At 41.1% G+C, this 27,107-nt stretch overlaps 1 protein-coding gene across 8 annotated transcripts in view; it reads right to left on the minus strand.

The window, feature by feature from the left end:
- KCNMA1 (potassium calcium-activated channel subfamily M alpha 1) overlaps positions 1 to 27,107 on the minus strand; it is a 725,872-nt gene that overhangs the window by 13,638 nt on the left and 685,127 nt on the right. For 4 of the 8 annotated variants that reach the window (XM_059397883.1, XM_059397882.1, XM_059397888.1 and 1 more), the window contains exons 23-26: positions 25,051 to 25,164; positions 24,211 to 24,291; positions 20,192 to 20,322; positions 1,299 to 1,493 (exon numbers count right to left, since the gene is read on the minus strand). In XM_059397883.1, coding sequence (XP_059253866.1) covers positions 1,299 to 1,493; positions 20,192 to 20,322; positions 24,211 to 24,291; positions 25,051 to 25,164 — 521 coding nt within the window. The remainder of the gene's footprint in view (positions 1 to 1,298; positions 1,494 to 20,191; positions 20,323 to 24,210; positions 24,292 to 25,050; positions 25,165 to 27,107) is intronic. The other 4 variants (XM_059397886.1, XM_059397885.1, XM_059397890.1 and 1 more) reach the window with 1 other exon arrangement.

Here is a 27,107-nt window from a genome sequence, read left to right on the forward strand (position 1 = left end):
GAGGCAGGGAGCTGCAGGCTGTATAAGTGGGATTCACAGTCCTAATCAGTTCACGGTCACCTTCCAAGGGTCTGGGGTCTGATGTGGAATGTGAAAGCAAACCCACTCACTTGGAAATACTGGCTTCATGCAGCCAGGTGGCTTTAGGTGGGTGTTGGAATAGGAAGGGCCCTGAAGAATGACTTCTCTGGGAATAAAGTGGCTGCCTTTTTCCTCCCTGTCATTGGAATTTCAACATGGCCATCGTATGACAGAACACAAATGGGGCAAAATCTTACCATTATTTAAAGTCTTTACCTTCCAACGTTCATCAGTAAGTCAATGACAGATCCCAGTCTGACCTAGGTCCTTGCCCATAACCACACCAAAATATGGTGCAAGTCGGCATCAGGGTTTCAGAAGAAATAAAGAAAGTGGCCCTTTCCTTGGGCAACACTATTATTGAACAATAAATACATTTGTTCCCAAGACTTGTGGCTCCACCCCTTGAACACATCCATGGAGGTGGAGTAAGGGTGAGAATCATGGTCAAGTCTACAGACTTTGGCCAGAGTATGTGAACCCAGTGGGTGTGTGGGGCCCATAGGACCACAGGTGCTGGTCATCCCCTCTGCGGCAGGGAAGGCGTGGAAGAGAGTGACTCGGTCCAGCCTCAGAAATGCAAAGACCCAGGTCCAAAGTTAGAGCCATTAAAGGATCCACGTGAGATGCTGTTTGTTTGGCCAGTGGCTCTAGGTGCATGTTGGTGTTTTAAAAACTTCCAGGCCCTGAGTCAAACCCAGATACAAACACTCTGAATCCCAGGAACTGGGCATGGCCATCAGTGGTTTCTAAAAGTTTCTCGTGGCCTAGCAATGTGCCTTTGGGGTGCAGCAGCCCTGAAGTATGTAAGACCCGTGGAAAGGGGGTCCCGGCCTTGGCTGCATGCTGGAACCACCCAATGACTCCTGACTCATGGTAGAAGACACCTATGGGAGTGAGGAAGCCCACAGGCTCTGAAGCCAGGATTTTTGGTTAAGATTCCTCATCGGGCCAATCCTCTCTCTCTGAGCCTCAGTCTCCTTAGAGTGTCTGATGATAGAAACTGTCGAAGGATTGCCATGGGAATAAAAATGAACGACTGTATGTAAAGCACAGGGCCTGCTAGCCAGTAAACCGTAAACATCGCCTTGTAGTTATTTACCATAAAGACCAGAAAAGGTAGGTGCCTAGCTCCTCACTCTCTGGCACCCCGTTCACTCAGCCCAAGTTATATTCCCATTCAGTGGGCTCAGGGAACCTGTACACCATGAACTCACCCCCAAGTCCGCAAAGGGTCCATCCAGCAGTGCTAACTGGGCCACGCGGCAGCGGTCCCTATTGGCCAGCGTCTGGGGGGTGCTGTAGCCCCCTCGAAGTGCATTCTCCTCAGCAATCAGGGCCTCAAGCTCTGGCGTGGCTCCCCCGGTCACAAGGGTCCGGATCAGAGTCAGGATATTGTCATTGAAGTATGTCTGGGGAGAGAGTTGGGGGGAGAAAGTCCTTTAAGCAAACACCCTAACATCACAACAACAGACATCCAAATTACAACTTTTCTTGGTATCACTTGTTTAAAGTTCTGGCCTGTCTCTTCAAATAATTTTATGTGGGAAGTGAAAAGACAGCAGCCTCCAATTATTCCATTCTTTTCTCTCCTACTTGGTTCTGCCAGGAGAGCCTGACTTTTAAAAAATCACTTCAGGGAACTTTCATTAAAGGGCTGAAATCTAAATGGTTCCTGTTTACTGTGATTGGTGTGACTAGGAATGCAAATTCTGTTTCCTCTCTTCAAGTCTCACAGGTCTGCTAAGGGACTTTGGATTTGTGACACGAAATGCAGCCTGCCCAGGCGCTATCCCAAGTATAACTACCTCTGAGGTCCTGTCACCTTATGCCAGGAAGTAGCCTTCTCCAGCAGTGGCAAAACGTCTTCCTGTGTTGGAAAAAGATGCCAAGAGCATCACGGAGGCCACATGTTCTACAATACTACATGCTTTGATAATAATCTAACCCAGAAACCTCTCTCGATTAAATATGCCAGATAAAATTATGAGGAGGAGGATGCCCTGGTGTGTGCACTTTTTTTAAAAAAGTCATCTCAATAATCTGAGGCAAATATAGCACATTAGAGAAGTTTCCCTCAATTGTACATTTGTCTCACATCTGAAACATAACAGGTCTGTCAGGAACAAAACAATGGGAGTTTAAAAAAATGAATAGGGTGTCAAATAAAAGAGCTCAAAAAGACATTCGTCATCCAGACTAATTCGAGAAAAATCTCAAGTAAGGGTCTGCATTCCATTTTTCATGGTAAGAAGAAATCAAGCAGGTGAAATGAATTCAAACCAGAGTTTGCCTGTGGCTTCTGACAGCGTACGGACCTTTGGGAGTGGGTTAGGAAAGACAGCTACATTTCACCTCAGCGATTTCTCAGACACTTGATCTGGCAAAATGTAGTGGGGAATAAACCAGATAAGGATGGGTTCTCTTGCTGGGGGGCCATCACTGGTTCTCTGTCTTGGAGGAGGTTGACTAACCAGCTCTAGGCTTTGATATTCTCAACTGCAAAATTAGCACAGTCATTAAGATCAAGTACATATTCGAGGAGGACCTCTGAGTTCAGATGATAGCTACTCTGGGGCCAGGGTTCACTTTCTTCATTGAAATACTTGAAAAACCTAAAACCGGCAGAGCAGAGTGATAGCCAATTCCAACAGCAAAGAAGACTAGGAATGTTACTCAGGAGTCACCTAAGGATAATGCATGTCTCCTCCACCAGAGCTCAGATGTGCCCTGGGGCACAGCAACAGGACAAGGACAAGCACAGGGGGAACTGTTGCTGTCTGGGTCAAGGGAAAAGAGTCAGGCGGTAGGTTTAACACTGGCTTCACGTCTTAGCCACTGTGTGACCATGGAAAGTTGTCATTGTTGTGCCTCAGTTCCATGATCTGTAAAATGTATGAGCAGAGTGGTTATAAGGCCGATAGAACTAATACACGTGAGGCACGTTGAGTAGTGCTTGGTGCCCAAGCAGCACTGATAAATGCTTCTGACGGGACAGCAGGGACTGGGAGCTTTCCTCTGTGAGAAGACCTGTCAGCTCATCCTTGGCCTTCCCTTCATTTACATTTGGGGTGAGGGATGGGAAAACCAAGGCCATGTATTTCATCCTTGAACCTGTACTTCTCAATCTGCTTCCATTTGAAGACCCTGTTTGGGCTCAGGAATGACACAGCAAAGGCACCAGGGCCCTGCATCCTGGGATGGGACAGTAGTAATGGGAAGAGCCATCAGAGGTGTGTTCTAGTGGAGGTGGCCTTGGGGCACACCCGCAAGCATTTCCAAAATTTTCAGAGGTAAATCCTCTTTCATTACAGTCAGCTCATCAGTAGAAGCAGGAGACCCCTCCTTAACACTGTGGCATGATAAATGTGTGAGTGCTGGGCATGGAACTTTGACAAGGGCCTTTGCACTCTAATTACCCTTTTTAGATCAAGACCAAGAGGAGGAATTTATCAGCTTGCAAAGGGGGCGGCAGAATATTCATGACCTTGTATACTGAACTCTGTTTTTTTGGTAGAGAGAAATAAAGGTAGTGAGAAATTTAAAAAGCTAGTATAAATAGTTTTTAAAGGGAACCACAGTATTTAAGATATAAAAGAAAAGCATCATTTTGACTGATTAAATGGTTGCTGGAAGAAGTAAAAGAAAAAGAAGCACCTGTTTTAGAATTCAATTTTTAAAAATATAGTTTCTATAAGAAGTAAAAGATGAGATTATAAGAAAGAGGACTTCATATAACTTACCCAATTATTTTTATGTAAGATATTTAAATTAAAATGAATGTGATTAGAGATAATTAAAAGAACCCAACATTCTTTCATGACAAAAATATTCAATAAACTAGGAGTAAAAGGGAATTTCTTCAACCTGATAAGGGACATGTGTCAAGAACCCAAAGTTAGCAGCAGACTTATTGGTAAAAAACTGAATGGTTTCCCCTCAGAATCAGGAACAATACAAGGAAGTCAGCTCTAACCACTTCTATTCAACACAGCATTGGGAGCTCTAGCCAAGGCTAGAAAGAAATGAGGTAACCATATCGGAAAGAAAGATGTAAAACTATCCCAGTTTACAGAGAATATGATGTTATATATAGAAAATTCTAAGGTATCTCTTAAAATTCAATTATAGATAATAAATGTGTTCAGCAAGTTTGCAGGTACAAAGTCAATATACAAAAAATCATTTGTATATCTATACACTTGTAATGAATACAAGAATAAAATTAAGAAATTCTATTTATAATAGCATCACAAAGAATAAACACTTAGGAATAAACTTAACCAAGGAAGTACAAGATTGGTACACTGAAAACTACAAAATATTGTTGAAACACATTTTAAAAAATCTAAATAATGGAAAGGCATCCCATATTTATGGATTAGAAATCTTAAAATTATTAAGACCGTATTCCCCCAAACAATTTACAGATTCAGTACAATCTCTGTCAAAATACCCAAAACCATTTTTTTTTTAAAGATTTTATTTATTTATTTGACAGAGAGAAATCACAAGTAGATGGAGAGGCAGGCAGAGAGAGAGAGGGAAGCAGGCTCTCTGCTGAGCAGAGAGCCCGATGCGGGACTCGATCCCAGGACTCTGAGATCATGACCTGAGCCGAAGGCAGTGGCTTAACCCACTGAGCCACCCAGGCGCCCCCCCAAAACCATTTTTATAGAGATGGAAAAGCTGAGTCTAAAATTCATATGAGGGGCACCTGGGTGGCTCATTTGGTTAAGCATCTGCCTTTGACTCAGGTCATGATCCCAGGGTCATGGAATCAAGTCCTGCATTGGGCTCCCTGCTCAGTGGAGAATCTGCTTCTCCCTCTCCCTCTGTCCCGTGCCTTGCTTGTGCTTTCTCTCTCTCTCTCAAATAAATAAAATCTTTAAAAACAAAAAAAGAGTAAAATTCATATATAATTGTAAGCACTCCAAATAACCGATCTAAAAGAGATACAGTTGAAGGACTCACACTTCCTGATTTCAAAACACACACACACACACACACACACACACACTACTACTATAATCAAAAGAGTATAGTATTGACATAAGGACAGACATGGGACTGAAATGAGAGTCCAGAAAGAAGCTCATATGCTTTTGCCCAATTGATTTCAACAAGGGTACCAAGACCATTCCATGGGGAAAGAACATAGTCTCTTAAACAAATGGTGCTACAATTCTTGGGCTTCCATATTCAGAAGAATAAAGTTTAACCCCTACCTCACACCATATATAAAAATTAATTCAAAATGGATCAAAGACCTAAATGTAAGAGCTAAAACTATGAAACACTTAGAAGAAAACATAAGGTAAATTGTTATGACTTTTGATTTGAAAATGAATTCTTGAATATGACACTCAAAGCACAGGCAACTGCCTCAAAAAAGATCAATTCAACTTCAAAGTTAAAAATTTTTGTGCATCAAAGTACACTATCCACAAAGTGAAAAAAAAACTTACATACTGAGAGAAAATACTTGTAAATCATATTTCTGATATAGTATCCAGAATATATATATAATATATAATCTTATGTAAGATTACATATATAAAATCTTCTATCCAAACAACATAAAGACATATAACCCAATTTTAAAAATGGACAAAAGACTTAAACATTTATCAAAAAAGATATACAAATGGCCAACAAAATAAATGAAAAGATGCTCAACATCAGTAGTCATCTGGAAAATGGAAATCAAAACCACAAGAGATACTTCTTTACACCCACTAGGGTGGCTATAATCAAAAAGACATAACAAGAGTTGGTGAGGATGTAGAGAAAGTGCAGCCCTGACACTTCATTCTGCTAGTGGGAATATAAAATGATACTGCCACTTCAAGAAACAGTTCAGCAGTTCTTCATATGGTTAAACAGAGTTATATAACCTAGCAATTCCACTTCTATATATACACCCAAGAGAAATTTAAAAAATATGTTCATATGAAAACCTGTATACATGTTTATAGCAACATTACTCATAACAGCCAAAAACGGAAATAGTCTAAATGTCTATCACCTAATGTATGCATAAATAAAGTGTGTTGTATCTGTGCATGAATATTATTCAGTTATATGAATGTTATTCATACAATAAAAATGTACGAAGTACTAACACCTTGGAAACATGTTAAGTGAAAGAAGTCAGTCACAAAAGACTACATATTGTATGATCCATTTATAAGTAATGTCTAGAAGAAGCAAATCTATAAAGATAGGTAGTACATTAAGTACCAAGCTTACGGCTTGGTCGGGAGGGAGAAGAGTTTAGTGGGGGATGCTTCAGCATATGGAGGGTTTTTTTGAAGCAATGAAAAAATGTTCTAAAATTGACTGTGGTGATGGTTGTACATATTTGTAATTACACTAAAAATCACAGAATTGTACATTTTAAATGGGAGAATTGTATGGTTATTATATTTCCATGAAGGTGTTAAAAGAGAAATAGTTAAAAAGATAACTAAACTTATAATGGCCAGATTTTTATCCATTAAGAAGCAATAATTAATAATACTGTATTATACAGTGAAAAATTTAAGTAGGTAGATCTTATGTGAAGTGTTCTTACCAAAACAACAGTGAAAAAGAAGCACTATGCTGTAGAACTAAAAATCACATAGACACAAAATCAATGATGTGGAAGTAAGAGTAAGAAGTTGGCTGAAACTACATAAAGAAATGTGTAGAGATGTTTCCTTGCTTTTCTTTTCTTTTCTTTCTTTTTTTCTTTCTTTTTTTCTATCTTTATTTTTATGAGAATGCTGGTAGATATTGAAGAAAGACAACAGACGACAAATTGATAAATAGCAAGTATTCACAAAAGCTAACACTGTAAACAAAATTCGAGCAGGTCAAAATGAGTAAGCAAGCAAGAAAACAAATGAACACAACCTGTCCTGAACTGAAGAATGAACTGAGGATATGGATTGAAATGGCTCACCAACTGAATGTGGCCATCACTTAAATCTGTAACAGGTGAATATTTAAATTTAAAATATTACATGAAGAAAAAAGGTGACATAACACAATGCTGTAAGGAAGAAAAAAATGTTCATGATCAGGTTAGCCAGAGACTTCTCTAGAAAACTTAAGAATGATACCAACTGAGTTTTAAAAGGATACATTTATTCCAAGAATTCTACATGCAGCTAAATCATCAATAATTTGGGAAGGCAATCGAAATACTTAAAAAAAAAAAAAAAGCATTTTTGAACCTCTAACTGTCTAAGCATTTATTGATGTACTTCATTAAAAAAAAAAATGTTCAGGAACAAAAATCATCATCCTTCAAGATCATTTGAAACTTCTAGAAATTAAAAAAAATGAGCAAATTTTGTTTAAAAATACTGACGAAATATATTGAAATATATTGAAACATGGAATTTAAGAAATGATGGTATGTTTTATTACTAAATGCATATGTCAGAAATAATTCTTGAAAGAAAAAATGACAAAATTATTTGTTAATATGCTAATATTAATTTATTTTCAGAAGTCAGACACATGAGGTAGGAGAGAGGAGGATGGATATAAAGGAAGAATCAGAGCTAGATTTTTCTAGATAATAATGCTTAGAAAATATACTTTCAGACATATTTACAAAATGTAAATTGTAAATTGATTCAATTGCAAAGGTTCTCAGATTTATTCAAAAGCCAAAATGAAAATCAAACTCAGAGAGAAATAGGAAAAAGCAAAAGAAAACTGTATTTCAAGGGAAAAATTTTAAATGTTACATTAAGCAAGTTAGCTTTGTATTGATAGTTAAAACTTACAATAAAGATATAACCTACTTATGCACAGAATAATATAACTGAAATATAGAAGGTAAAACTAATTAACAATTAGAGTAAAATAAAAGTGGACTGAGGGTGATATGTAAAATATGACTGTGTTTCTAGCTTTCATAGCTCAAACAGACCAAACTATGAGAAAATTAAGGGTATAATAAAGGCAATTTAGTAGATTTGTGCTTAACTTTGCAATATTTTTAGATAGCTTCCAAACAGTAATTACAAAAAAGCGATCAACGGTTCGAAGTATAAAATCTCAATATATATAGTGAAATATAAGCTGCAGAGTCTACATTTAGAAAATTAAGATAACAGAAATAAAAGTAAATACCCCAACCTATCCAAGTTCAAAAGAAAAGTATTCTAACATGTAACTATAGTTCAAGATGGAAATTAAAACTTAGAATATAGAGTATTTAACAATTAACTATTTGAAAATGGGATATAAGAATGTCATGGATTAAGGCCAAAGTTACAGAAACAAATTCAGAGCTTGAAATGATTTTATTATTAAGTGCAAAATAATTATAATAATGCTAAGCATTAAAAGAACTTTTATTGTCCTTTTTATCTTCAAAAAGCAGAAGGATGAAATAATAAAGTATCAATGAAATCACAAGAGGATATTTATTAAATTGATAAATACAAAAAATCTTTGAAAAAATAAACAAGACTATGATAAATATAACTTAAGAAAATGAAATTAGAAATAAGAAAGAGAACATAGTGTCATATAGGTTTAAGAATTAATACTCCTGGGGCACCTGGGTGGCTCAGTGGGTTAAAGCCTCTGCCTTCAGCTCAGGTCATGATCTTGGGGTCCTGGGATTGAGTCCCACATTGGGCTCTCTGTTCAGTGGGGAGCCTGCTGCCCCCTCTTTCTCTGCCTGCCTCTCTGCCTGCTTGTGATCTCCATCTGTCAAATAAATAAATAAAAGATTTAAAAAAAAATTAAAAAATAGAATTAACACTCCTATCCTGGAAGCTCTCTTTAGTATCACAGCTCCTGGTCCTGTCTAAGAACAGTTACTATTGTTCAAGGGAAAGTAAAATAATGATCATCCACAGACAGAGGAGATTATTAGGAAAAAAATAAAAAGGAATACCATGGTCCTTAACATGTTAATTGGATGTTATAATGTCATATTTTTCCAGTAAAATTTTAAGTCTGACATATAGCTATTAATAGAGTCAACTGGACTTATTTATTTATTTAGAGAGTGTGTGTGAATCAGGGGAAGGGGTGGCAAAGGGGCGGAGAGAATCTACACAGGTTCCATGCGGGGCTCTATCTTAGGACCCTGAGATCATGACCTGAGCCAAAATCGAGAGTCGGGAGGCTTCCCTGAGTAAGCAACTCAGGCACCCCTCGACTGGACTTTCTACAAACTTGATACAACTGTGCTAAATTTCCTCTAGAAAGAGTTTATGAAATTGTCCTCCCAGGGATCATAATATTAAATATTTCATAAATTAACATTGTAGACAACAATGTAGACAACAGTAAAAATGAGAAGATCCATCAACCAGAATAGATTACTGAGAAAAATAGTTTAATAGTTCTATGTACAAACACAGGAGTTGGCAAATCTGCCCCTTGGGCTAAATCCAACCTGCCACCTGTTTTCTTAAAGTTTTATTGGGACCCTGACATACCCATTTGTTTACAAATGGGCTTTGGGGCTATAATGACAGAAGTCAAGTACTTTCAGTGGAGTCTGTATGGCTCTCAGAAACCTAAAATATTCACTACCTGGCCCTTTACAAAAAAAGTTTGCTGATCTGTTCTTTAATATGATAAAGAAAAAATGTTTTTTCAAGAAATGATTTAGGGGTAACTGGCGATCTGGAAAAAATTCTCTAACAATATGGTAATTATTAAATAAATCATGATATACTTATATTACTTACATTGTCCAGATACTAATATTATGTTTTCAAAGAATATTTAATGGTACAGTCAAAATTATATGATGTGATAGTAAAATATGCAAAAAGGCAAGATCCAAATAAACAACATGACATAAAATTCATGTTAAAAGGGCAGACCTCAACTGGTAACAGGTTTATTCATGTAAAAATAGTTGTACTTAGTACCCCAAAATTCTACTTGGTGACTAAGTCTTGGTGATAGAATACTGATTGAGTTTAATTTCTCCTATAATTTTACTTATTTCATCTATTTTGACTGTGAAAATATATTTACATTACATTTCTAAAAAAGGAAATGAAATTTATGTGACTCAGTAGCAGAACACCATGAAAAAAATCCTCTTCAAAATGGGCAAAGAAACTGAATAGACATTTTGCCAAAGAAAACATACAAATAGCCAACAGGTACATGGAAAGGTGCCCAACTTCCCTAACCATCAGAGAAACACAAATCAAAACCACAATGAAATATCACCTCACCACTGCTAGGACGACTGTTGTCAAAAAGGCAAGAAATAATATATGTTGATGAGGATGAGGAGAAAAGGAAAATCCTGGGCGCTGAGGTTGTGAACGTAATTCGGTGCAGCCACTATGGAAAACAGTATGACTGTTTCTCAAAAAATTACAAATAGAACTACTAGATGATCCAGCAGTTCCCCTCGGATGCAGACTCGGTAGCTCAAAGATACAGCTGCAGTCCCACGTTTGCTGCACACTTTTTAAAATAGTCAAGACATCCAAACAGCCTAAGTGTCCATTGACAGATGAGTGGATAAAGGAAATGGTATAAGAGAATATTACCCAACCAGAAAAAGAGAGAAATCCTGCCATTTGCAACAATATGGATAAAACCTGAGGGCATTAAATTAAGTGAAATAAGTCCAAGAGAGAAATCTGAATATTGTATAATCTCACTTATACGTTGAAACTGAAAGAAAAAAAAAAAAAAAGTGATCTCATAGAAACGAGAGAACAGATTGGTGGTTGCCCAGGGTTGGACATGGGGAGTAGGGGAAACAGGTGAAGATGGTCAAAGGATACAAGTTTCCAATAAGATGAATTCCATTCAGAATAAAGAAAATGTGTACACACACACACACACAGGAATATTATGCAGCCATCAAAAGGAACAAAATCTTGCCATTTGCAATGGCATGGATAGAACCAGAGGGTATTATGCTAAGTGAAATAAGTCAATCAGAGAAAGACGATCTCACTGATATGAAGAATTTGAGAAATAAGAAAGAGTATCATAGAGGAAGGGAGGGAAAAATGAAACAAGATGGAACCAGAGAGGGAGAAAAACCATAAGAGACTCTTAATCTCAGGAAACAACCTGAGGGTTGCTGGGGGGCAGGGGGCAGGACAGATTGGGTAGCTGGGTGGTGGACATTGGGGAGAGTATGTGCTATGGAGAGTGCTGTGAATTGTGTAAGACTGATGAATCACAGACCTGTACCCCTGAAGCAAATAATACATTATATGTTAATTTTTAAAAAGATGAATTCCAGTCACTGCATAAAATGATTAAGTTCTAGGTATGTAATGTATAGCAGGGTGACTGAAGTTAACAATACTGTATTGTATATTTAAAAACTGATAAGAGATAAGAGAGTAGGTTAGATTTTAGAGAGTAGAGTAGATTTTAAAAGAAAAGAGTAGATTTTAAAAGTACACATGCACACACACACACACACACAAGTATACAGCAATGTGAGGTGATAAATGTGGAGGTGATAACCCTATTGTGGTAATCACTTCTCAATATATATGTATATCAAGGCATTACACTATATACCTTAAGTATACATAGTGTTATAAGTCCATTATATCTCAATAAAACTAGGCCAAAGAAAGGAAGAAAATGTTAGAAAAGAGTTAAAGGCGAAAAAGTTAAAGCCAAAAATAACCTGATAAAGATATAGCTGAACATTGAACTGACCTCAGGATACCTGACAGTTCTCTTGTTTGGCAGGCACTTCTAAAAGCATAAAAACTATAGAATAATTCACAAAAAAAATATGCATTTACATTATTACATACAAATTAAAAGTTTATATACTTCAGAAATTACCGTAAACACAATTAAAAGGCCTCCTAAAGAAAATGATAATTAGTGCCCGCTAGAGCATGCGGAATGGGATTTAAACACCTGTGATGGCAGTAGGAATTAATAGGAGGTAACCCAACCGCCTGCACCAAGAGCTGGGAAAGTGTTCCTATTGGTTAAAAACCCAGTGAGTTTGCCTCAAGATAATAAATTGTTTCTTATTCAGAGATTAGGTACAAATAATGTTCATCACAGGGTTAATTATTGTTAAAACAAAATTAAAGTGAACTGTCTCACAATAGGTAGATAATGATTAAAGAGGTTCTGGAATATCTCTATAGAGTCTCAGGAAGCCCTATGGAGGCACTGCAAGTCATGATACCCAAAAATAGGACATGATTAAATGTTTTGGATAAAATACTAAGCATTACAAGAAAAGGTAGGGGGGAAACAAGATATAAAACGGGGTGATTCTTATTTATCCATTGGGGAGAAAATATACTAAAATATTAATCATGCTTATCTTTGGGTATTGGAACTATGGTTCACTTAAATGTTTTCTTTATATATTTCAGTGCTTTCAAAATATCCCCTACTGGACATGAATAACTCTTCTAATGAAAACAGTGATTTCTAAACAAAAAACACTGTTAAGTTCTGCTTTGCAATGATGAGTCAAGACAGTCAACATGAAAGGTTATTGTTTTGCCAAATTTCAAGGATTTGGCCTTAACGTGTTTCCCCTTCTGTGTTGAAATCAGTTACACTGTAACAACACAGACTTTTTTGATCAATCAGTTACTGATTTTTATTGAGCATCCACTAATCCCTAGGTCTTGGTTTGGCTTGAGATCGTATTCTATTCCACGAGTGTGTCATGCTCAAAATTTCCCATCAATTATTCAGGTATCATTTCAGGGTGGGTCACAGGGTTCCATGGGCGCCTTAATCGCCCTGAAACCACTCATAACACTGAACACAGATTTCAACCCTCCAGCCTGTATCCTAGATCTTCCTCCTTGATTCTCCCAAGCAGGCATCTAGGAGCAGCTCTGTGGGCAGCAATATCTGCTATGACAGAGAATGATGTCTGTCTGTCTGTCTGCAGAGCACTCCTGCTCCGATCTGGTTGCCTCAGTATTCAGCTGCAGAGAAGAACGTTAGATATTCCATGAGGGTGTGTTCTGACTGTGCATCAGGGTTTCTTTGGATCTGAGTAACTCAGTGCAAAAACAATGCTTTTCTTGAAAAGGGGATCTAGTTGGTCAAAATGGAAGGCACAGATTTCTTCATACGTTGACTGATCTGCAGCTAAGCAGCCAATCCAGAGCTTTCTGCATAGAAAGTGGCTGTTTCAGTACCACATGGCAAAAATAGATGCTAGTCCCTCAAATGCCAATTATTACAGACAATTCCCATGGAGAATGTGCTGGTTAGAACAAACTTCTATACAGCTCACCCGACCCAGAGGGTGTCATTCCTTTCTAGATTAACAGAAACACTAGAACTGAAGAAACACAAACTTCTGAAGGGCAGATTGTAATATAGAAGTGTGATCTTTCCCCTCCTGAGCTACCCATGTAGTCTGAGGAATGGGGGAGTCCCTCTTCCCACTACCAAGGTTGGGATTCTACCCCTAGTCAGGGAAGAGTTTCTTCCCAATAAGACAACACGGCACCTCTTGTAATGTGTACCGCCCTCAGAATTCAGCCAGTATGGTTTTCAATCCCTGATTTGCCATTCAACACCTAACCTAGGACAATAGGAATTTGCTCTGCCTCCGGTTCCTCATCCATGTGACAGGGACCCAGAAACCCCAGCACAAGCCAGTTTTCAGGATAGTGTTAAATGAGATACTTTGTGTGGGGCGCCTGGGTGGCTCAGTGGGTTAAAGCCTCTGCCTTCTGCTCAGGTCATGATCTCAGAATCCTGGGATTGAGCCCCGCATCAGGCTCTCTGCTCAGTGGGGAGCCTGCTTCCATCTCTCTCTCTCTCTACCTGCTTCTCTGCCTGCTTGTGATCTCTGTCAAATAAATAAAATCTTTTTTTAAAAAAATGAGATATTTTGTGTGACTCTGAAGGCACGACAGATAATAAATGGTAGCTTAGAAAAGTTAACAACCAGCTAGCAAGGCAGCCCATTTGGAAAATGCCCTCTCCCTGTGTTTCTGTGTTGTCATCTCTCCTATCAGAGAGCTGGGCCAGATCCCACGCATGGCCTGCTTGGCTGCTGAACTTTGATGTTTCTCAGATCCCTTATGCAGACGGAGTAACAGGCATGGAGGAAGCCGGGGAATGCTGGGCAGAGGACCTGACTGCACGGGAAATCTGAGCCCGCAGTGCCACCTAGCCTGCTCTGAGGACACCCCTCTGCGCCCGTGTTTCTAACACCCTGGTGCATCTCCCTCTTTTTATTTTTTTAAAGTATAATTACCAGAGCTTATGTTTCACAGTTAATGCTGTCAAGCCTTTTAAACTAATTGGTCTTTTATAGAAAATTTAACTGAAAATTAACACATCTTTTAATAACATTGCCTTAACTTTAATGGCACTTTGCCTTTCGTTTATAATTGCTCTAAAATTGTCATTTTCCATGCCATAGCTGCCATTTTTTTAGATTTGCTAGTTTTCATGTTGTAGATTTTTATTTTTAGTATTTTTCTTTCATGAGGGATAAGAACGATTTGTTGGGGGTTTTTTTGTTTTTGTGTTTTTCCCCCAATCCCGGGCCTGCCTGGACTGACGTGACAGGTGGTACCTTCTGGGTGCACCAGAGCACCCTTCCATTTGCCACATGGACACTAGTGCTAGCTCCTCAGCCTTGATGGCCCGTCCCTCCCGTCGTGAGCAGAAAAAATGAGGTTCTTGAGTCTAAGGAAAAGGATCAGGGAGGAGTCTTGTTTATACAACATGGCACCCAATAGTTTGGTCTGATGGAGAACTTGGTCTGTTCCTTAACACCCTCCTGGGGTTCAGCCAAAACCCAAGTACAATTAAGAGAGCAAAGCATGTGGGCCCATCTTCCAGATGGCCACATTCTTCCGTCTTACCGACATAAGCTCAGTTATTTCTGGCAAACAGAGACCACCTCTGATATCAGAGAATACAGAAACATAAGACATATGTGTGTGTGAGTACATACACATATATATGTACACGCAAACATAAAATAAATCTACTTCTTTGTAGTTACATTTGATTTGAAGAAATACTTGTCTACTCTGTGAAAGAGTTTCATCTGCCTTTCTCCTTATCTGATTATCCCAACATGATAAGGCACTGTTAACATCATTCCTTTTAACAGTTGGACCCAACTAAGTCCCAGACTGTAGAAAAGACATGCACGGGCTGCTGGTGGATTGGGACTGGAACCTGTACGTCCGAATTCCTGGGCCAGTGCCACACTGTTTCTCCTGTAAGTCCTTGCCTTTTTTATACTAATTCATTAACCATGCAAATACCCACCCTGGGTATTGGTGAACTGGGCAAAGCAAAGACACGCCTGGCCCAAAATGCTCATACTGAAGTTTTTCTTGGACTCCTGGGTGATTCACTGTGGGGGGGATGTCCCCAAAATGGTGAGGGTTCAAAGAAAATGGACATCATGTACTCATCCTCCTGACTCCAAGGACAGGCACAGGGCCGGAAGCCCAAGGATGCTGTCTAACCACAGTCAGAAACCGGAGGCCTGTAAGTCCGGTTCAGTGGGAGGCACAGGCGGGGGCAGTGGGATGAGAGAAGCAGGCCTGGGAGAGTTGAGCAGGGAACAGTGTGGGCTGTAGTGAAAGGGCACATAGCTCAGCTCTAATCAATTGGTGCTTTGTGGGTATCTGGAAATCTGCTTTGTGACTCCAATCAAAATAAGCTGGAAATCCACACTTAAGTGTAATCTTACGATTTTAAAGTATTGGCAACAAATTGCACTTAAAAGGGGAAAATTTCAGGAAATGCAAAATTTGTCTGCAACGTGCCATTTTGGGACTTCTATGAGAGACGATTCCTTAGAAACCAGATATCAGTCCAGGTCCTCATGCCAGTATATTGTGCTGTTTCTCTTCCTTTCTTCTCTGAAAATGAGTGCACGAGGATGGAGTGTGGGGCAGGAAAATAATTGGGGGTTACTTCAGGAGTCAACTCGTTGATGGGTTTGCCCTTCCAGCCAGCACACACAGGAAGCAGTGACCTCAGGAAGATCCTGGCGGTATCCAAACGAAGATGACTGAAGGGTTGAAACCTGACTTAGAACTTGACCGGGATGTGGTCTTTTGTTCTCAGAACACTCACAGTGTGGACGACAGCTCTGCTTGTCTGACTGCTCCTTGCTTGTCCTTCCCCTCAATCTACTGTGTTCCAAGCACGGCAGCCTTCAACGACTCCCTCTGAGCCCCAGATTTTTAGCTCAGTACCACTATTCAGCTTTGTCCCGATCTTTTGACCTTGGAATGCTCATCACCCTGGCCCCCAGGTGCTCTCTTCTGACCTTTCAGTGTCAGCTTCCAGGTTTTCAGTTGAGACAGCTTTACTCTGACCACTGCAACTACCCAGGTCTCCACACGCATTCAAATGATTTCATTCTTCAGAATAGTTTTGCCCATCTGATATTATTCATTTACTACTACCAATGGTAGCTATCATTCCTGATTTACATAATTATTGCCCACTAGAATCAAAGTTCCAACAATCCGAGGATAGGGTCTTCCTCTTTCTTCTCCACTGATAAATCCCCAGGATCTGAATAGTGCCTGGCATTTAGTTAAGTGTTCAGTAAAGGCAGTGATCAATAATAATAAATACAATATCCAGATAGTCGTGTGTGACACATGGCACTAATCACTTTACAGCCTTAACTCATTTAATTATCTCTACAATTCTATGAGGTAGGTGCTATTATTATCCCCATTTTAAAGATGATAACACTGAGGCACAGGGAGATGATGTTGGTGCTGTCAGTAAATGCCGGTGCTGGGATCTGCATCCAGTCAGGCTAGTCTTGGTTCATGACTTTTCTTCTTTCCAGGTAGAGCTGGGGCTGCGGGGTTGGGCAGGGTGGTGTCTGTCGCAGAGAAGTCTGAACACTTGAGCTCCGGTTCCAGCTCTAAATCCAGAGAGGCTTCCTTTCTTCTTCTCCATGTGTGTGTAAGCAGCACGCTGGTACCACTCTGAAAAATACATGGCTTAGTCGTAAGCCTCTTCCTGGAGGGATATAGCCACAAGCATAATTACTCCCTCTGATCATGTGTTCCTGCCGTTGATGAGCCACGAGGCCATGTCTGCAACATCGCTGACTGCTCAGGGGCGCCTGTGACGAACCAAAATATTATTCTTTTAACCAATGAAGCAGTGAGCGGCAGGAGTTGAGTTATGGAGGACAACCTTCAGAGGATGTTTAGACACACGATTAAGTGGCGATTTGGGGGCTGGAGAAAGGAGATCATGGACATCTGAGGAGGTGTGCCTGTGCAGACGTTGCAGCGTTGCTTGTAAGCGGATGCCTGGGCTGGAAGCTTACCTCCGGCTCCTGCTGCTTGGAGGAGTCTCAGTTTATCAGTTTACAACCCTGCCAACATTTTCAGTTCCCTTCTAGTTACTGCCTTGGCTCTTGAGTGATCTTCTGGTTTTTTCAGAAATTAGGGTTGGGGCGGAATGCAAAGAAACCACAGGTAACATTTCCATCAGGAGGCCGGGATTCAATGAGGTCTGCTGAACCAGACCCTGTCAAGATGTCACTGTGGAACTTGTTCCTCCCAGACAAGAAAAACCAGGCACGGACCCATTGGATGGGCGTTTTGACTAATGGTCACTGTCTGCGCATCAGTTAAACACATCTTGTTTCAGGTTGATTCGCATTATTGTCTGAAAGATCGGACACTATGGCTGAAGTGCCTTGCGCAGTTCTGGGCCCTCCATGAATGAAGCCGACAGTGACGGCAATGGCCGATACTAGATTCCTGATACTTTTCTCTCCCCTGCTGGAGTTCAGAAGGAATACTGTGGGCAGGCCCATTGAGTCCAGACCAGCCTTGGCCGCTCTCTCCCAGACACTCTCATTTGCATTTCAAAGATTAGAGATGGCTTTTTAAACATTTCAGACTAACCCACTTTGATTTCTCATCTGAGTTTCCAAGAACTGACTCCCCAGTGGTGCTATAGACAAGAGCACAATAACAGCCCAGATCAGAGGTGCCACCCCCACACCCCATGGCCGCCCACAGTGCCCCTTTGGTTGTGTAGGGGTGAAGTTCTTCGCTGCTTAAAATCCATTTTATGGGCTTATTGGTATGAGGGGCTGGCTACGTGGGTGTGGCCAGCACAGAAGGGCCCCTCACTTGGCTCTGCAGTCATCGTTTTGAAATTCTTAATAATGTATGCAAAAGTGGCTTTGCAGATTATATAGTTGCACAGACTATCCTGCATGTCTGATACATAGAAACATAAATAACTGTGTAAGTTTGGGTTTTATAAAATGTTAATAGAGCATTTTGAAGCTCTTGAAAAAAAAAAAGCTACTGTATACAATTCAATCATCTTTTAGTGAGACCAGTCTTCTATAATCTCTCTCATTAGGAACAGGAGTAAAATGAAATTTCTAAAGAGACGAATTATAGAAATCCGTTTGAAACAAAAGACCAGTATAGACAATCTGGCACTGTATGAGATCACCCTGTAGCTTTCATCATTCCTTCTGGCTTGCTTAAGGAGTTTGCCCAGACTGAGCCCAACATCACTAGCAGACAAAGAGGTTAGGCCCAGAACCACTGGGCCATCAGAAAGAAATCACAAGTCCTGGGAAACTGAGAGTGCCTTCTCTAGTGATCCTTTTTCTCTTCTTCTTGGCTTTGGAAAGCAAAGGTCTGGCATGACGCCTAGTCAGCCTTAATTCAGATGAATATTGTTTCATAATTATTTCTAGATCCATAATTCTAATTTTTAAAATAAGATATGCTTGCAGTTGGACCACATTCAGGAATATAGAATAACCTAAATTAGTCTTAAAAAGCTTTATGTTTTTTCTTTCCTCAAATAGAGGTTCTTCTGGGATTAGCTTTAATGAATAGAGAAGAATAATGCATAATTAGCATATCGGTTGTTTAACACATTCAGGAGAATAACCTTCTTAAGCACTTTAAGAAATGTATGTGTATAAAAACTCTCTGAGCTATGTTTATGGTTTTAATGTGTTCAATAAAACTCTTTTTCATGGATTCCTCAAAGGTCAGTTTTTATCCAGCTTATGTCTGTATTTTCATAAATTACGAATTTGAGAATTCCAAAATAAAGAGGCTTTTCTCTATAATAAATCAAGACACTCAGTGGGAACACTTCACAATCCCCACTTATAACCCATTCTAGTGTCTGCTTTTGCCTTTTGCAGTTCAAGAGAGCTCCACAAACTGGAGCCTACTTTTTAACTGTTAGTTGTTTTTGGTCTCAAAAGTAAAAGAACAATGCCTTGATTATTTGGTGCATATCAAGTTATAAAAGAAGCCAGTGATGCTTTTGATCCCTCAGCCAGCCCACCCTCCTGTATTTGCTACTACTTCATTCGTTCCCTGCAGCAGGGAACTGGCCAGGCCTGACTCTCATGCATCGTCCTCTCCCAGGGCTTGCATCGCAATGACGGGCAATGACCTAGGAGTCACCCTTGACACTTCATCCTGTTCCATCCTCTGCCCATATTCAACCTATCCTCAAGCCCTGTCAATCTTCCTGACTAAAACCACTCGAGTACCCATCTCCTTCCAGCTCTGCCAGCTCTATCCTCATCCAAACTCTGACAGTCTCTTATTCTGATTTCCTGCCGCCATTTTGCCTCCTGAGCCATCCTCCACACACCAGCCAAGACAATCCTCTTAAAACATAAACCTGATCACACCGGCTTGCCAGCTTAAAATCATCCTTCAGTGCCTCCTCATTGATCTTAAGAAAAAAGCCAAAGCCATGAAAATGGGTTTCTTGGTCTTACAGGTCCAAACCTGCCTAATCTTCTCCTCTCCCTCTCTCACTGTGGCCCAGCTACAAAGGCTTTCTTTGGCTTCCTTAAATTGTCAGCTTCTTTCACCACTAGGACTTTGCATCTGCTTTCCTTCTGTGTGTGTGTGGGGGGGGTACTCTTCCCCACAAAATCTCCCTTCTTACCTTCCTCACACTTCCAAGAATTCATAATTAAACGTTTATCTCTACAATGGTCTGGCAAATGTTGTTATGCCCTTCTAGATCACCATCACTTTGTGTAGTCATGCTCTCCCCTGGAGCTCCAGCTCTAGTCCCAGGCCGTTGACATTGGAGGCTGGAGGTGATCCTCTCCCATATCACACCCACTCACCGCACTCATGAGCGAGTCCAGGACGCTGACTGCAAATGCTGTCCCACATGCAAATGGCTGCGTGAGGTACAGTTCTGTGTCGGGGTCATCATCATCGTCTTGGTCCAAAAACTGAACGTTAGTATCATTCACTAGAAAAAGTATGAAATGAGAATTAGCTCAAAAGACCACACAAACACACACACACACTGAAGCCAGGGAAAGAGCGGGCTACTGATTTAACAACATTGAAGTCACTGGAAAGGAGAGAAAAGCATGGGAGAAGCTGTCAATGAATCTTGGGGTGGGAGCCGGTGGACTCAATGGACTGCTCTTATGTGATTGTTCAAGCTTCCCAGGCCTGGAGAGCCAGTGAGTTCAAGCAGCCTTGCTCCACAGCAGACCACCGGAGAACGGCTGAATAGTGCTGGTCAGTCCTTTGGTATAGTTTTAGAATCATGACCGAAAAACACCCAGAGGTGTTTTTCGGTCACCAGGTCCTTTGAGAGATGGATGTATTTCAAGGATGAGTAGCCATGAGTAGCCATGCTGGGATGCTAAGTTTAGCCACAGGAAAAGAAAGCAACTTATTGAGACCAAAGAGCAGAAGACTAGGAGCACAGCAAAGGCAAAAAGCAAGGAATTTGCCTGCAGGCAGGACCTACGGCCTGCCTGGGGTCGGCCCAGGGAGGGTCAGGTATCCCTAGCCCTGAATCCAGGCCCACGCCGACAGGCCCTGTTGGACAGAACAGTGACCCCAGCTGGGATGGATCCCTGGCTGTCTCTGGCTGCTTGCCGACAAGGACTTGCTGTGCATTCCGAGCTGCATGGGGATGCCCACGTTCTCCCTTTCCCCTTCTACACAGTTCAATCTTTTAGACGCTGCAGCTCTAGGAGAAGCAGCATTTGATGCTGTAGTTCATTTCCATCTGAGGATTCCTCAAGGACTTCTCCGGCAGGCACATGCAGACTGATTGGCTGTGTCACTAGATGTCTTTAACTTATTAAAAATTAAATGACAAATTAATTTCCATTCCCATCTTGGCTTCAGAAATTATCAGTTTTGCAGGGCAAGTAATAGGGAAGAAAGTGTGTGGTGGGGGAGGAGATGAGCACTTGTGATTTCTGGATAATTATGACACTTTTAGGAAAAGAATAAATGAGGTTTCCTTCTGATTCCTTTCTAAATGTATCAGTAGTGAATTCTCTTTCCTAGAGTTATTGTTTTAATTTTTTATTTCCTGAGCATAACTTTTTGGATGTTTGGTTGTTGTTTTTTTTTTTTTCAACCTTTGCTTGTTTATTGTATAAGGCAGAATAAATGATAATAGGATATCAGGCTAGGCATGGAATTAGTTTTAAATGACACCATCTTGTTTCCCTAGAGAAAAATTTTAATGGGGGAACATCTTTGCTCAGCAACACTTGAATTACAGGCTGGTGGGTAAAATTACAAAATGCAGGATCAGACAAGTAAGCTTTAAACCCAGCCTCTGTACTAACTCTGTACAAGCAATGCATTTTATTATCATTCTGGACCTTAGTTTCTTTCTCTGTAAAGTGGGAGAAATACTAGCAGCTCTCATGAGACTGTTGGGAGGCTCCTAGGAGATTGTACTTGGTGAGCCTGGCCCAGGACCTTGATAAGCATTAGCTTATCTCAAGATTGCCTTTCTCAGTAAATGCTCTGTCTACCCTACTATGTTTGGAAAATTCCCAGCTTCCCTCCGCCTCTCTCAGAAGCAAGTAAGGCCTTGCTCAGGCATTCTATAGAGTCAAATGGTAGCTTTTCCTCTTCTCCCTCCATTTGCCACTTTGTGAATCAGAAAATGTAAACTCTGGGCAATATGCAGAGGAGCATGGTTTTAATTACTTGGGATAGCCAAGGATGGTGTGTGTATTGACACTCTGAAAGAGGTAGCATCTGTACTCTCTTTTCAAGAGGACGTGGAAGGCTGGTAGTGTACTTGGAGGGGAAGTGGTCACTGGAAGGGAGAGGTGACTAGATTGTCAGCGAGCCAGGTGTCTCTGTCACTGGGATGCAGGAACCAGGATTCAATGAAAATCCTGGGCCTAGTCTGGGAGCGTCTCAGAGGGAAATCAGTGTTACCCAAAGCCTACTTCACAGAACAGTAATTATGTGGTGCTAACAGGTGATTTTTTAAACTCCCCTCCCCCCCGGAAATGTTTTATGGTCATAGATGACTGGAAACCAGGTTAAGTAGCTTTAAGCAAATGTCCTTCTTGTGGAACGTCTAGAAGCTTCTGGCCCACTATCATCAATTGAAACTCTCCAGGTGGATGAAGACTGGAATATACAACATAGTTTTTAAAAACCTGGCTTCCCTCTATGCTTTTTTGAAGGCATTTGACTGGTTTGGTGTGATGCAGACCACATCTCAGAACATGTAGGTAAATAGTAAATATTGGTGGGGTATGGGGAAGCGAGGTGGTCAAACGGTGATGGTATGCTTGCTAAAGGTGGTATGACCACCAGGAAAATAGAGCTTAGTACAGGCAGTAAGGGCGGTGTGAACACACGCAAGGTTGTCTGAACTCAGAGAAGAAATCTGGGGAGGGAACGAAGGCTAGGGGAGAGTCAGTTATGCTAACTGAATGCCTGCATCGTTGCTTCAGATTTGGGGCTCCAAGCCTTCTCTTTTCTCTTCCCCTAATCACAAATCGAGATATCCTAGTTGGTAGCACACAAACTCAAAACACAAAAAGAAATCCCCGGCAGTCGTGATTTTGAAATGCATCTGCAGGTTTCTGAGAAGGAGATATCTGGATGAATTTTCCAACCAGTGGTCTGGGCTGCACGAGCTCCCTGGCCTCTTACAACCCTAAGGTCCCAAGAAGAGCAATCCAGAAACCTAGGCTTTTAGCCAACTTCTCTAAACATGAAAAAGACGCCTCTCCTGCTGCTGGAAACAGAAAATAGTGCGATACTCCTTGACCTGAGTGAATTTGTCCTGATAAATAGCTCCGTCTACAATAATGCAGTGCTGAATGGCGGACAATTTATTCCTTAGTTTCCAGACACCTCACAAGCAAGATGACTGTGTTAAAAGCCTGCTCTCTTATTTTGAAATATATTTGGGGGCCAAGAGAATGGCATGTTCGTTTCATCTGTGAGTCATTGGAAGGCAGGTGCTCCCCACCTCCCCATCCACCCCTCTACAGAACAGCACTTCCGCTGTCTCTATTTAGAAGATCAATCCCCAGTTCTGAGACCTGCTGCTGATGGGCGCCTTTTACAGAGTTATTAACCAAGTCACAGGGAAGCGTGAAGGGCCTGACAGACGTAGTCATGACCAGGACCCTTCCTCTTCCTGGTGCGTCCACTCTGAATCTCTGGGAGGCTCTGGACAGCCAGGTAGGGGCCACAGGGCAGGGCTGGGCCTCAGTGGCCACTAACCCTTTGTCCTTGGCACCCTTCTTGAAATCTAGTTTTCGTAAGAAAATGTCCCCTAGGAACTGGCTGCTTTTATGGCTTTAGGACCAGAGCTTCTGAGAAAAGACCTCAGAGGGGGAAAAAAAAAAAAAGGCAAATAAAGTCAGAATAAAGGAAAATAAACAGCTGGAGGGAAGGCTCCGTCTTAGGTTTCTCATCTTAAAATTTTTATATTTCTCCTTTGACTTCTCTGAGAGCTGTGAAGACGTGTCAGTCAAACTGACAGCTTGTTGGAAGAGGACTATAAGGGAGAAGGCGGGAGAGCAGGGGGACACATGGAAGGGGTGGGGGGAAGGCCCAGGCCAAAGGAAATGAATTAGAGCAAAGATGCTTTGGAAACAACTGCCAGGTCAGATGGGTGTGATCAAAGCCTTACTGATGCTGTGTGGGGAAAAAAATCATTAAGAAAGGCCAGAACAAGACAGTCGATTCCAACCGGAGCCACAAATAAAACACAGTCAAAGCAGTGCCATGGGGTAGTCTTTCTGTTACAGCCCATGAAAGAAAAAACAAGCCGATGAGAGTTGGAAACACCAACAACAGAACAAAAGGAGATACTGATGTGAAGGAAAACAGTGCTTCTTACCCAGTTCGGTTATCATTAGAATGTGCGTCCCACTGTTTTTTTCCTGATTGACTGATACCAAAGGCAACTTGCCAGGTTTAGCTAATTGGATACAGCATTTAAGGGTTGGGGAAAGGGAGTGGAGGAAAGTACAGAAAAAGAAGAGCGTGAGGGAGTAGAAGAGGACACATTGTAAAGTAAGGGGACCCAGCGCCATAGGTGGTTAGTAGTCTTGGTAGGGGGGAAGGCACCACTCAGCAGCTTTGCAAATTCACAGATGGTAGGAGGGAATGCCACCGTGGGGTTAAAAGTTGCATTCCACTGGCCCGTGATCATGGCCGTCCAAGCTCCATGATATTTCAGGCCAGAGTGTCATTCACGGACAATGGCCTTTAGTTGAGAAGTTCAGCTAGGATAGATTAAAGGCCCATTGCTTCCACCCAGTTCTCAGAATGGGTCTGGCTTAGACCTGAGGCTTTGTACCTCAGCGGAGGGCTCTGACTGCAGGAGCTGTCTGGAGGTGCTTCCAATGAAAATCACCAGAAAGAGTCCATGGATTATGCCTTTCCTCCTTTCCTCCCCCTTCCCTAATTTATGCCCCAATCTCAAATCCATCATCTCAAGCGTCGTTGAGAACAGTGACCAGCATGAAGGAAACTGTCTATTCATCGCAGAGGAAAGATAGATCAGTTTTCCTTTTGGTAGTGTCATATTGTTACCCATACCTCTCTCCACCTCCCCCAAAACAAACCCTACTAAAGCCCTCTATGATGAAGGAGCTAAGAAACAGGCTACCTGCATACCCTTTGTGGCTGGAAGAGAGGACAACAAAATCTGCCCAAAGCTGAGATTCACTCCTACCTAGTTCAGTAATGATGGGGATGTTGACCCCAGTCGTTATAGATGGTTGACGTAACATCCCGTGCACTGGGCTGTTATCTGGAGAGGATCTGTCCATTCCTGGAGGTGTGAACCCTAGTAGAAAAGAAAGAGAGAGAGGGAGAAAAGTCAGAGGCATGGAAAGCTTGGGAATACTATGAATAATATACATACACAATAAAAAATAGTTTATGCATTATTTACAGATCAACAATTAGCATTCATGGAATATACTCTTGTGTGTTGCTTTTGTGAAGTACAAAGTAGGAGGCCATTATAAATAATTCTAACCTGCCTTGATAGCACCCTAAAATGAGTCTCTACACCAATTAATGATCTTGCTCATAGATTTTTTGTTCCCCTCACCTTCCAGGCAGATAAGATTGTACCTTTGTGCCTCCACGTGACACAGGAAATGCTTTGGGCCATGAAAAGTGAACAGAACAGTACCATTACTTCTGGTACAAATATTTGACTTTCTGCCTCCCTTCCCAGACTGTGGCAACCATGGGAACTTGGGTTACTATGGAGACGAAGACTGGGTAGCAGCTCTGGACAACAACCCAGACCACAAAGCATTCTGAGTGAGTAAAGAGGTGATCTGTGTTGCTTGAAGACACTGGGGATCATGGTGGTGTTGTTATCACAGCATAACCTAACCTACCCTGACTATTACCATAAACTAACCGATTATTCTCTTGCCAGTGAGTGACTCAAGTCAGAGATCTTGACAGATTCTGGTCAAAGGGAAGTGGGAAGAAATTTGCTTGGGGGCTTTTAGGAAGTGTTTGCTTGCTCTTAAAAAGAACACACAGAATCTCTTAAGAGATTCTCTTTTAATTCACTGGACATTGCTGTTGTACCTGTGGTGCCTGGAACCATGGCAGCCATCTTGCAACTGGGATGGGCATCAGCAGAAGACAAAGCCAGCTTAATGAGACTGGCTGAATGAATGATGGAAAGACTTACTGACAGAAATAACTCCTTGAGGGAGTGCCTGGGTGGCTCAATCAGTTGAGCATCGGCTCTTGTTTTCAGCTCAGGTCGTGATCTCAGGGTCATAGGATTGAGCCCTGCATTGAGCTCTGTGCTGGGCATGGAGCCTGCTTGGGATTCTCTCTCTCTCCCTCTGCCCCTCCCCTACTCTCTCACTCTCTCGCAAAATAAATAAATAAATAATAAAATAGAAAGAACTATCATTGAGTTACTGAATTAGCTAACCTTAGAGCCAAAACCAACTGACCTCAGTATTTTGTACTACATGAGACTTTATATACAGTATATATAAATGAGATTATAATATATACTGTGATAATGAGATCATGTGCATATTTTATATATAATAATTATATGTATATGTACATATTATTTTTTATTGTAAAAAATCCTGAAGCAGGATACATTGGTTTTACACACACACGTACACACACACACACACACACACACACACACACAGTTTTATATGTATGTAATTGATTCTTTCACGACACAGGTTTGAGCTGTGTGGGTCCACTTATATGTGAATTCTTTTTGATAAATATAATGGATCCCTATAAATGTAACTTCCTTATGACTTTCTAAATAACATTTTCTTCTCTCTAGCTGACTTCATTGTAAGAATACAGGATATAATACACACAACATACCAAATGTAGGTTCCTCGACTATTTACCAGTAGGGATCCACTCACCAGTAAGCTCTTAATAGTTAAGTTCTGGGGACTCAAGAGTTATGCATGTATTTTCAACTGTATGGGGTGGGGGGCTGGTGCCCTTCAACTCTCCCATTGTTCAAGGTTCAACTGTATATATTTTTCCTTTTGCGTGAGCCCAAATGAAGAGTTTTCTTTTCTTTTCCTTTGCAGCAGAATTCATTCTGACTACCACTCCCCTGGTTTGTCGCAGGTCCCAGAACTCCCCAACGTGCCAAACACAGACCTCATACAGTAAATGCGGGCACAGGACATTGGATAGTAGCCTACTTGGTTTCTGACTTTTGCCATTTGGGCTTCTCAGACCCAAATCCCAAGGACATGTTAA

This window comes from Mustela nigripes, chromosome 4, assembly GCF_022355385.1.
Source record: "Mustela nigripes isolate SB6536 chromosome 4, MUSNIG.SB6536, whole genome shotgun sequence".
In the NCBI taxonomy this organism is placed as follows: domain Eukaryota; kingdom Metazoa; phylum Chordata; class Mammalia; order Carnivora; family Mustelidae; genus Mustela; species Mustela nigripes.